This window comes from Bipolaris sorokiniana (genome assembly GCF_000338995.1).
Source record: "Bipolaris sorokiniana ND90Pr unplaced genomic scaffold COCSAscaffold_9, whole genome shotgun sequence".
Lineage (NCBI taxonomy): Eukaryota > Fungi > Ascomycota > Dothideomycetes > Pleosporales > Pleosporaceae > Bipolaris > Bipolaris sorokiniana.
The window spans coordinates 851,131-862,934 of record NW_006911903.1 but is presented as its reverse complement, the minus strand read 5'-3'; the positions used below and the strand labels follow the sequence as shown (position 1 = coordinate 862,934).

The window sequence follows — 11,804 nt, the reverse complement described above, 5'->3', positions numbered from 1 at the left end:
CATCCTATCGATATGTAGAGCGTCTTTGCATTTATACACCTGACTCAGAGATTCTCACTCACGGCCAAGACTACCTAGACCCGTGACGTAGTAACCTATCACTTTCACTGTCTGCGAATCTGTTTTTGGTTAGTGCGGCAACTGCTCTTTCCCAAAATTTCCCCTCGCTTTCTGTTTTTCCCACAAACAACAACACAAATTTTCGGTATGCAGCCGAAATTAATCTTGCTACTCCAGTGTTAACAGGTCTTAGTGTGATTACCAACATGTATAGTCACCGATCCTCTAGCCGTCAGCGCCACGAATCTCTACCGAATAGACCTGGTGCCGCCACTAGATCCGAACAAGGTCATGGCGAGCAGGCTGCCACAACGACGCACGTGGCCCTTAGGTCAAAGACACCGGTAGAGATCTGCAAGCACATGCAGGACGAGTTGAAGGGGCTCCTCGCAATGGAGTATGACAGCAACGCCGAGCCCCCCTTGATGCCATACGGATTTGGTATTGCTTGGGATGACAGTGCCTCAGGATGTATCTTCCCCTGGAGATATGGCGCTACAAATTCCTGCAACCTGGGACTTTGTAAAGACATGTTCATGGGCAAAACGTGTAGGGACAATAAGTGCACACACGTACATAATCGGCCTTCATACGATCAATTTACATACTTGTTGAGCCATCCAGATGCTAGAACAAGGAAAGCTGCAAGGGAATCTGTTCATGATTTTTTCCGCTGTGGTTTCATGCCTGAGTTAGCATGGACATGCGCACTTTCGATGACCCTGTGCCCCCCCCCCCCCCCCCCCCCAAGCCGCCAACAAGTCTAGCCAAGTCGTGGCGTCTTCCACTGTTAAATTGAAGGTCGACCATGGTTGAACTTGAATTGGTGGTGGCTGAACCAAGCCACCTAATACTTCGGATATATGCCTCCCTCCGTATAATCGTAGTTAGGCAATAAATCCATTATCCAATAACCGCGTCCTAGAGATTTTGTATGTTGTACCCAAGTTCAACATGCTGAAGCCGATTGCAGTCAGGGCCTAAGAGAGGCAGCGAGTCCTATGTCACCTGAGCGATTGTCCGCTCACTGATGTACGTGATCTCACACGACCTTGACTTCCTTCGCCACTGCCGCACAAAGTTCAACTCTCACGCCCGTACCGGAAAGTACATGTATCCAAAGCCTCTGCGTATCACTCAACCGATCGTTCTCGCTCTTGGCCTCTGCAAATTTGACCTCGCCCTTTATTTCTTCTTGCTCACCTTGCTCGACTCTCCAGAGAAAAAGATCTGGGACGCCGCCACCCCTCTGCCCATACTCTTGAGCCATGACTTTACATATTGTGGCCAGCGCTTCGCCGTCAAAACATTGCGCAATCTCCACAAGATCTTTCACATCATAGGCCCAGTCGAGCCCGACAACGCAAGTTCGCCGCTCATGATGGTCGTTGTAGATTCTCTGAATAATACCCGGCGCGCCACCGTTTGAAATCTCATTCAGCTGGGAATTGATCTCTGAGATACGCGAGGGGTAGAAGGCGTCGGTGTGCAAGTCCAGTGGGCAGGTCTGGTATGGCGTCTGGAAGACATTAGGGACATATGTAAAGAGGACGTCGTAGAAGAGGTAGGCAAAGAGGGTGCGTATGATACCACCTTCGCTATGGAACCCTTTCCAGCCCTGGTTGCGGTAGTGTGATAGACACATTGCTTCGACTGAACACTCGCCATCCTCGCGTGGGTCAATCCAGATGGTCTTCCCGCCGCGTCTGCCAGAGTTGGGATGTGGAGAGTTGCTTCGTCTTGACGACACAGTGGTTTCACGCTCGATGCGGGTTCCCTTCATAATAACCTCTACTGGCTTTGTCAAGCGCACATGGGAAAAGTCATGCTGGAGTCGTTTGGCAAAGTTGAGAGACATTTCGAGTTTTGTGATGCGCTTCTGGAGGTCATAGTGGTGGATGACATGTACGAGATTGTCTTGCAAGCCATCTTCACACGTCTGCAGTGCAATCTGCTTCCAGTGCCTCTTTTGCTTGTCTACGCTCCTCTTTTCTGGGTCGCTGAGCGCTGCCATGTAGTGCTCCTCGAGAAGCGCTTTGCGTTGATACCATGCACCTCTTCGCGAGTGATGGAAAAGGCGCTGGCGCAACAATTCAGTTACAATCTCGTGCTCGCGTTTGTGTTCTTTCTGACGTCTGAGCACGTCGAGCGCCTTGTGGATGATACGTGTGTACACCCAAGCTGGAGATAGCCGACGTAGATATGAGCCCTCCCCGCTATGATAGACGCCATCTTCTTTTTGCTGCTCTTCTTGGACAAGCGTCTGCCAGCGGGGGTATATTTCCTCAAATGTGTCCAGAATTTCCTGGTAGCCTTTCTCTGTAGGCCTACCACTATATTCTAAAATGTTGTCTATCCTGTGTTGGGTGCGGATGGATGCCTCGTACTCCAACAACAATGATCGCGAAGCGAAGATATTTGCTGATCGAGAGACAATATACTCTGGGAAATTTCGACGCGCTATTTTGGCCAAGATGATGGTTGTCAGCGACTTCTCTGTCCACTCAGTAGACCGGTAAAAAACAAGATGCACACGCTCAAAGAGCTTCAGAGGCGCCAGTGAAAGCCGTATACATGAACCAGTCTCCTGCATGATCCTGCGCGTAAAATGCGCATCACGGTTGGCATCATCTGAGAGATCGCCCTCAGGTTCCAGTTCCACATCTGGTGTTTTTGGCCGAGACCTGGATGCGGAAGAGGCTCTGGACATTTCCGAATCTGACCGCTTCAGCCCAACATAGCCTAGGCCAGTTTGCATCTGACTTGTGCGTCGAAGGGCCTTCAAAAGCTCGCTCTTGTTCTTTCCTTTGACTTTGGCGTCTTTTGCAAGAGCCTTAAGTTCATCAAGTTTCAGAAGCGATGACGCCTCTTCAAGTGTGCTTATCTCCTCTTCGGATCGATCAGCGAACGTAAACGAAGTGCCTAGTACAATTCCAGTCGGTGCTTCCGACTCGCCTGCGTGCAACTCGACTTGGGAAGAGGGTGCAGGCAGTTCATATGTGCGCTGCAATGTTTCAGCTGCTGCATCAAGATCTGAGATATCATCATGATAGCTAAGATTCTTTACTCGATGCCATGCAGATGTCTTGCGCAGGAACAGCCGTACATATCTGCAAGTCGACATCAGAACTAAATCACAACGTCGTCTGCTATTCCCACTCACAAGTATTGCGCCTCATAACCTAAAGTACGCCATATTCGGAAGACTTCTGTCTCTGCTTCATCGAAGAGGTGCCCTTCTTCATCTAGAACAGTGTCCAGTGCCAAGTTGAAGGCATCGACATAAAGCGAGCTCGTGCCCCTGATCCATGCCCGTTTCTCCAGACGTTCACTGGTTTCTTTTGATTTATTCTCTTCTGATACCTTGTATGCTTCATACTCCTTGATGGCGTCGTCGTCTATCTTCACATCTGGCAATGCGCTTTCTAAATCTGTTTTGGGTTCCTTCTCTTCTTCTTTGATTTCCACGCGGGTGCCTTCATCCTCGGAACTAGGTACCTCACGTTTCACTCTTTTGCGTGGCGTAGTCGGTGCCTTTTTTGGGCTGTTGCCTTCCTTTTGACGCTTTACCGGTTGGTCTCGTTCGCCGTCAAAGTTTGTAGATTTCGGATGTTTGATAAATCGAGTAATCATCTGATTGTGAACGGAAAGACTTCGGGGATTAAGGGCCATATCTGTGGTCACAGCAAGCTGCTGAGTGGCTCCATCGGTTCAAAGCAGCGTCGCCACGGGAGCGGACGCGATTTCCCCAGGATCGCGGTGTCACGAGGGAGCTAGTCCTTTCTAGTCACCAAAAGAGCACCTCAGTGACGTCATTGGAAAGGGAAAGATGTGCCTCGTGAAGATGAGCCAGCAACTGAGAAGATGAAGGAGAGATTGCTTCGAAAGTATTCTTGGACTATTTTCCTGGTATCTCTGATACAAACAAACCCAAAGACGTTATTTACTTGGACACTCCAACCTCATATCCTCATGGGCATGTATCGACTTCTTTGGCTCTCATCTGCCACATCTAACAGCGTTTCTCCTCAAAGTCTAATGCGGTCCTCTCCATGCCCGACTCGACCCTTGAAGTCTTCCACGGCTCATGTGTTTACAAATGTGGGTATCGTCTGGTCCATGTATCCAAACCGATGTGCTTGATACCTCCACAAACCCAACAGACAGAACTTATTCAAAAGAATGTGGCATGTCTTGAAAACACCGTGAGTATTCACCTCCCTTGTTGTTGCCCGAGATCCTAATGAAAACCTTGGTGCCATCCCCGATAGCCTCAATGCTCTACGGCTCATGTGTCTTTATGTTGAAATGGACATAAATCTAGATGCAGGTCGTTTCCAATCGCAATGTTGTAGGCGCATCTACAAGATCGATAGTGTATCCCTGTTCTCCTTGGGCCTTGTTGATACTCTTAAGAACCATTAGACTTTAGGGATGCAACGGCGAAAGCGAAGCGCAGTATCGAACTGACTGTATGCACTGCGATAGACACACCGACGTCAGTGACAAAAAAACTGTTTGCCGCACGAAAAAAAGCATCGTCTCCTGTTGGCGACTTTCGTGCGACTCGCTCAATCAGTGTGCGTACAGCTGTTGAGGTGTGGACCCTTCGATGCGCCGAGACCGTTAGCGTCCATCATGAGTGTTGTCAGATAGGTATGCACTCTCTGAGCATATATCAACATTGTGAGACGTACATGCAAACCCATGGCCACTTCCAAAGTTGAATGTTTCATTTGGTATCCCAGTCGCGGGCCCTTCTCCTGCATCAGATGCATCCGTCTGTTGCTCGGTTGGGTGGTTGTGGACCAGACTGAGCGTAGCCCAGTCGATACTTTCCCATGCATCCAGATCCGGCTCGGCGACGTGGTGTTGCAAAGGTCCAATGGGGCTGTTGGCGTCTTCAGCTTTGAAGGGCGCCTCGAAATATGGCGCAAGCCTACGTACAAGACAAAATTATATATAAGCAAACGAATGCATTGGCAGGATGTTATGGTCATCTAACCTGAGATTAACAACCCTTTCCCACAGGTGACAAACAGCTTTATCCAGCTTATAGCTGACCCAGCCGCATAGATGTAGTCGTCCAAGCAGCATCTCTGCCGATAGTATACCGAATTCCGCGCATGCGAGCGATGTCTGATGGATGAACCAGACGGCTTCGGGTGAAGGCTCAGCCGATATCGCACCGATGGATAGAATCCACAGTAAGAGGTCGGGGCAGTTTTGCCACTCAGTTCGGACGGTACAGTTGAGTGCTTTCTCGAGGCGCTTGCTCGCAGCAAAATGGAGAAGATGAACATGTGACTGCACCTTCATTGCCTCTGTTGTACGCACGGTGAAAATTAGCAGCGCAACGCACAATGCATCTTCGAGAGGCGTGACGAGATGTTCGTTTTCTCGCAGCCATGCTAGCAATGAACACTCCAAAACACAGGCAAAGTTTTGAATATCGAGAGGATCCAGCGGGCTTTCGGGGTCACCAAACCAAACGTTGAGATCAGCTATTAGCACAAGCACTGACTCTACCAAGGCATTGAGAGACGTCTTGACACCTGCATAGCGACAATAGTTGTTGAGGTGTTTTGATATGTTCGGGCGGTAGTCTGGGGGGTGGCGTGGGAAGATTGCAGTGTTTATGAAATCCAACGTTGAGAGGTTTGGTGCTTGGAAAGAAGCGACGGCGTGAGCGGTCGAGTGCCTGGTGCTTTGTAAGCACATGCCAACTCAGTTTAGCTGGCGATGCAAAAAAAAAGTGTTTACCCACCAAAGCATAAAGGCCTGGAGGATACGATTCGTCTTGATGGCACCGAGTCCTCCGCGCAATTGCACCATTCGTTGCAATCCTCTCTGGTGTATCTGGAGCTGTGCCATGTGGTCCTCTTCAAGTCTAAAGGTTGGCAGTAACAAGCTTTCTTCGACAGTGAGCAGATTAAAGACTGCGCCAATGTTGGCATCAGAAATTCCTTCTGGAGTCAGTATAGCCGCATTCACAGCAGCGATTGCCTGTGCGCGATGGTATAGGATGGCGTCAATGGTGCCTTTGCCAAAAACATATGCATGCAGGGCTATGGTAGAGAGCAGGCTGTGCATAAAGCCTGGGTTACTTATCGCTGTGCCAAACCAATCCGACTTCATGAGGGTGGACCGATGGCGGACGTCGACTGCAATGATCCCTGGCGCCATCTCGGTTGAGACTGTTTCGTGGTCAGCAACGCAATGCAGCAGGGCTTTGGACAAGCCACAAATGGTAATGGTGCCAAATGCAATGGTCCCTCTTCTGTGCTGACGTGACCAACTTGAGTATGGGACACAAATTAAACAGGGTTGCTGTCCCACCATGCCGGTATCCCCAGACCCATGTACGCAAAAAGACGCAGGGACTACAACTTACAATGCCTCAAAAGTTCAGATACATCTCGAGTAACTTCAATGGATGAAGTGCGAAAGGGATCAAATGATTCGGTGCTTGGGTCTTGAGCAGGCGCAGGATTCTGTAGTAGGCATCTTGGACACAGTCGCTCATTGGGGCGACAGAGAAAGACGTGACAGTCGGAGCAGACAAGTTTTCTGGCCAGCGCATACTCACGGCGGTCCTGGAGAGGAAAATAATCAGATCTGTTTGAGAGGAGCGGAGGACTTGGCGTTGCTGTGTTTGGCGTGTGTGTCGAGGGAGAGGTAGCGCTGTTGGGGCTTGTGCTTTCCGGGCTGCCCGTCTTTCTTTGCTTTGCAGCGTGCTTGCTGGTGGACCATGGGTTCTTCCTGCGCGCATTCTGCATAACAAAGGAACGAGCATTGCGGCGGCCCTGGCGAGATGTCTTTGCTTGAGCGGCGTCGACGAACAGAAAGTCTTGTTTTTGAGACATTATGGGCTCGGCCCGCCAGCGCCGTCGTGGCCCTAGGGTGCCAAAGTGTCCCGTCGCGGGACCCAGCGAGGCGCCGTCTTGTGGGTGGCAGAGAAGACGAAGGGGTGGGGCTCAGTAAGGCGTAGCCGGTCGAAGAGAAGGAGGAGTGACTGGGCCAGACTTTCCTAATCGATGTTCGGCTGCCAACATTTTGATTCTGACATGTGCGGAAACGAGGCTGAGTTGGGGTTGTGTCGTTCTTGGTGATGCTTGACACAGCGGAGGGGCTTGGGCAAGTGCGAACTATCAAGAACCTGATTGGTATTAGGCTGCAGAAGCGACACCGGGTAAGGCCTCTGTCGGGGGCCGCCGATCTAGACCGCTGGCGGGCGTGTATCGAGGCGAGGTTTTTTGACCTGGTGGTTTCTGTAGGCGGATGCAGAGCCGTTGCAGCAGACGGTGAGGGAAGCAGGGTCCCGGCTTATATCTAGGCCAGACATCAAAAATAGCATCAGCATCACCCATGGCCCGTGGCTAACGCTGCATTTGCATGGTCTGTAGTATGTATAGAACGGGGCCCGTCTTCTCGAAGTGCATGGCATGAGTACTTACGGGTTACCTGCCGTCTCCCATATGGCGCTGCATGCACACTGGCTACTGGAGATATGACCGAGTGGTGTCTTAGGGGGGTAGTGAATGTCATGATTCGCTTGTTGCCCCCCCATGCCCATGCAGAGAAGACAGAGAGAAGCGGCTGCACCATCAGCACCTCGGACGCTTGTAACCCGACTCTGCTTGGACGTATGGAGCATGGATGTATTGATGTATGTATGTACCTCCACACATACGCGTGTGTACATGTGTCTTTTGCATGCCCGCCAGGCTGTGTGCAGATGATGGATACGTAGTCACTCTTGGCTTCCGACCGCGTTCCGAGACCGCGGCCAAGGGTCATGTCGCAGACGCCCTGTCGCCCTCGCTCGCAGCAGACTGGAGCGAAGTAGAAACATCGATTCTGTCAAGACGAACGGCTCCATGGCGCACCAACAAGCCCAAAAGCCAAGGGCCACACCGGTACCGACGCCAGCAATCTCTTGGTAAGCGCAACGGGTCCGCGCGTCCCTTTGCCGGCGCTGATGCTCTTATGTTCGCACGCGTCATGTTGGCACCAAATCTTCCCAAAGGCAGATCGCAACTGCTTTTGCAAGCCACAGTGGCGCCCCTCCCTTCATCATGCTGTCTTCTCCAGCCCTCGTCGACATACCCGCCCACATCCTCCATGCCGAATTGCTCCGCAGGCAACAAGAGACGGGTGAGCGGCCAAAGTGCGAGACAAAAGGCGGCAAGGGGCAGTACAACACGACGCTGCATGTCTTTGCCCTGCTGCTCATCCTCACCCTGAGCACAGCGGGTATGTCCGCCGCCCTCCCCACCTTCCACCCCCTCATTGCTAACCCGCACAGCTTGCTCCTTCCCAATCATCGTCAAGCGCTTTCCCTCGATCCCTGTCCCCCACCAGTTCCTCTTCATATCACGACACTTTGGCACCGGCGTCCTCATAGCCACCGCTTTTGTCCATCTCCTCCCCACTGCCTTCGAGTCTCTCACCCACCCATGTCTTCCTCACTTCTGGAACAAGCGCTATCCCGCCATGCCCGGTCTCGTGGCTATGACAGCCGTCTTCGTGGTCGTGAGCATTGAAATGTTCTTTGCAGCACGCGGAGCGGGACATGTGCACTCGACAGGCTACGAGAACCTTGGCTTGGACTCCTCTCAGAATGGCGTCCGTCCAGCCCACAAGAGGAGCCATAGCTACGGCATGTACAGCAACGGCATGCCAGGGGCGAGTGGCCTTGCACCAGGCATTATGCTCCATGACGTCGAGTCCTCAACCAACTTGATGGCTGGACGATCACCCTCCGCTTCAGCTGTATCACCCATGACCCCTACCATGCCCATTGACGCACAGAATCGAAAGTCCATGGATAATGGCCATGACGATGATGATTCTGATCTGGAAATTACTAGAGAGGAACTGGCTCATCAGGATGCCGAAGATTCAGAAGACGAATCCCGCCTGCTGCCAGGACCTCACACCCACCAGCAGCACAGCCATGGCCGCGGCGAGTCGTCCGAAACCCCAGAAAAGTCAGAGGCCCAAAACAAGAAGCTCCTGCTTCAATGCTTACTGCTCGAAGCTGGCATCCTGTTTCACTCCGTCTTCATAGGCATGGCCCTTTCAGTGGCAACCGGCACTGCTTTTGTTGTACTTCTCACCGCCATATCCTTTCACCAGACTTTTGAAGGATTTGCACTCGGTGCGAGAATCAGTGCTATTCGCTTCCCAGCTGGATCACCGAAGCCCTGGCTCATGGCAATGGCCTATGGCACAACGACCCCTATCGGCCAAGCCATAGGACTGGCGATCCACACCCTATACGACCCTGCAAGTCAAGTTGGCTTACTAACTGTGGGCTTCATGAACGCCATATCAAGTGGCCTGCTTCTATTCGCCGGCCTGGTCGAGCTTCTTGCCGAAGACTTTCTTAGTGACGAGAGTTACGTCACCTTGCGTGGCAAGCGACGACTACAGGCGTGCGCCAGCGTTTTGGGAGGGGCGTACCTAATGGCACTTGTCGGTGCATGGGCATAATTCGTGTTTGTATCGTCGTACTTTTTAGCGTCTCATGCATCTCTCTGGCGTTGTGGCTGATGACATTCAGCCCCTTCCGCTTCATAATCACATTCGCCTCTGCAATCAAATCGCGCAGGCCCAAATATCTGGGTTGGGTACAAAGTGTCGCGTATTGCCGAGACCAAGGTTACATTGTGAGGCAAATTGCAAACATGCATCCAAATCCGATATCAGGCGCCTCGGATCATGCCACTGCGGACTTTTTTTCTTCTGTCGTGCGAGTTCGATTGGATGGTCCCTATGATTCCCTCACCATCTATTTTTCCACCTCCTCTTGCTCCTCTGTGCTTCCCACTTTGTGCAACACCTGACCACTCTTCTCGCCTTCGTTTCCGCCCCCAGTACCTATTTCCTCCTCCAATGCTCTACAGCGCCCAACCAAGTCACTGACATGCGCATCGCCACTATCTTCGCTCAATCCGAGCAGCGCAACATCAAGGTTGTACAAGTATTCTCTGTTCTCTCCACTTGGGCCCTTGCCTAGGAAATTACCAATCAACCAAACAATTATCACGAAGAGAAAAGAACGACTCACTTTGTAGGATTTTCCTCGCCAACGCATCCGGGTCCTGTGCACCTAGAAATTGGGGGTTTTCTGGAAGCCCAATGTACACCAGACACTTGATGCACTCTGGCTCGGGTACAAGTGACTCCGTGCTCGTGACCTTGATGGCTGTCGAAGGCAACGACGACGAATCCTCGGCGGGCACTTCTTCGGGCGCAGCAGTCGCGCTGCTAACGGCAGGATGGAAAGGCGTGAATTGGATAGAGTAACCATTTATTTCTCGGAGATCAAGATATTTGCGCACCGACTCGACGTAGCGGGCGGGAATATGGTAGGCTGCGCCCCAGACACGAGAGGGGGCGTCATGCTTGTGGCATGGTCTTAGTATTCATGTGTTATTGTTTGGGGGTGGGCAACATATGCATATACAAATGCACAATGGGTTTTCAGTACGGAAATAACGGAAAAAAACACGAGACTTACTTGATCGCCCAACGTCTCCCAATGCGCCCGATCAATCAAGGTGACGACACGGCCAGGTGCTTCGGGCGTACCGCGGTGATCTTCACTGTAGTTTTTTTTTAACCGTTATCATCCACGTGTTCTGTTGTCCGCAGCATGCTAGACTGAGTCGTGGACATGGAATTATTTACCTCGCCTACACAATTACTAGGTTAATTCTCATTTTTCTTGTCTCTTTTTTTTTCATGCAGATCAACATGTGCATGACTAGCTCCTGAGTCGGATCTGATAGACATCCACCTTGAAGGGAAAAAAATCAACGTACCTGCCAAAACCGCCTCACATAGCCTTCAATATATCCTGGAAGTCTTTGATCTACATTAATTAGAATCAGATCATTTCATTCACTGAATGGCTGAGAGAAGAGAGAAGAAAAGAAGAACCGCAAGATTTGCGGGGAGCAAGAAACAGGACTGAATAGCTTATCCGTAAACGTATCAAGCGACTTTTTTTTCCTTCTCCTCGTTTTTTGGTGGAAAAAAAGATTTAGTAGGGGGCGGGCCGTACCGTAGTGTGGCGGTGGTTTCCAGATCAAGCTTCTATTTCAACCGAAAAAACAAGACACCAAGCGAGTTAGCCCATGTGACACACAAACACAAGCCGCACATGTGCATATACATGCATGCAAACACATATGCACCCAAGACACACACACACACACACACACACACACTTTTGTGTGTATATGAGAGATGGAAGCGAATGCAGGAACGGGGAACTTCTCTCCGCACAGTGATTAACGTACCCATATCCAAAGATCCAAAAATCATTATTAGCCCCAAATGATTCAATCTCCTTCTCATGCTCTGTCGTCATATCTTCCTGACTTTGTCTCTGAATCCTTCGACACAAACGGAACTGCAAAGCTTTTTTTTCAAAAAACAAAAAATAAAAGATGGTAAAAAAACAGGGTTGCAGCAAGTAAAAGTAAGCCGTTGAAGAAGGGGGGAAAGGTCGGAGGGCTGGGAAAGACGAAATGCTTAAGCTGAATGACCTAAGTCTCACGTTGGAGGCAAAAAAAGAGCGCGCGTATGCGTGCATCCGTTTCTACTGGCGGATTTTCTGCCATGAGTGGGTAGTGGCGCATGCGCGCGCATGCTTGTGGGATGGGGCTAGACTACATGGAGTATATGTTACAGGGGGATTTGAGGAGAGGGGGGGAGGGGGTTCCAAAATG

At 51.0% G+C, this 11,804-nt stretch overlaps 4 protein-coding genes across 4 annotated transcripts; 1 reads left to right on the top strand and 3 right to left on the bottom strand.

Moving 5' to 3' along the window:
* Positions 1-917: 917 nt before the first annotated feature.
* On the bottom strand, positions 918-3,755 carry COCSADRAFT_119971 (uncharacterized protein). The gene is made up of 2 exons (XM_007703104.1): positions 3,224-3,755; positions 918-3,170 (listed from the first exon to the last, which is right to left on the bottom strand). The coding sequence occupies exons 1-2, from the start codon at positions 3,730-3,732 to the stop codon at positions 1,103-1,105; spliced, it is 2,577 nt and encodes an 858-aa protein (XP_007701294.1). The 5' UTR covers positions 3,733-3,755; the 3' UTR covers positions 918-1,102.
* Positions 3,756-4,613: 858 nt separating this feature from the next.
* Positions 4,614-7,378, bottom strand: COCSADRAFT_37900 (uncharacterized protein). The gene is made up of 4 exons (XM_007702839.1): positions 6,455-7,378; positions 5,828-6,257; positions 5,066-5,761; positions 4,614-4,999 (listed from the first exon to the last, which is right to left on the bottom strand). Exons 1-4 carry the CDS (start codon positions 6,924-6,926, stop codon positions 4,687-4,689), a joined length of 1,911 nt encoding a protein of 636 aa, XP_007701029.1. The 5' UTR covers positions 6,927-7,378; the 3' UTR covers positions 4,614-4,686.
* A 221-nt stretch (positions 7,379-7,599) lies between these two features.
* Positions 7,600-9,558, top strand: COCSADRAFT_191278 (uncharacterized protein; the record flags this gene model as incomplete). Its single annotated transcript, XM_007703103.1, has 4 exons — positions 7,600-7,729; positions 7,788-8,002; positions 8,155-8,316; positions 8,369-9,558. The coding sequence occupies exons 1-4, from the start codon at positions 7,629-7,631 to the stop codon at positions 9,556-9,558; spliced, it is 1,668 nt and encodes a 555-aa protein (XP_007701293.1). The 5' UTR covers positions 7,600-7,628.
* A 114-nt stretch (positions 9,559-9,672) lies between these two features.
* Positions 9,673-11,443, bottom strand: COCSADRAFT_359205 (uncharacterized protein; the record flags this gene model as incomplete). The annotated part of the gene is made up of 6 exons (XM_007703102.1): positions 9,673-10,080; positions 10,136-10,472; positions 10,589-10,668; positions 10,889-10,942; positions 11,135-11,166; positions 11,373-11,443. 6 exons carry the CDS (start codon positions 11,441-11,443, stop codon positions 9,857-9,859), a joined length of 798 nt encoding a protein of 265 aa, XP_007701292.1. The 3' UTR covers positions 9,673-9,856.
* Between the last annotated feature and the right edge of the window lie 361 nt (positions 11,444-11,804).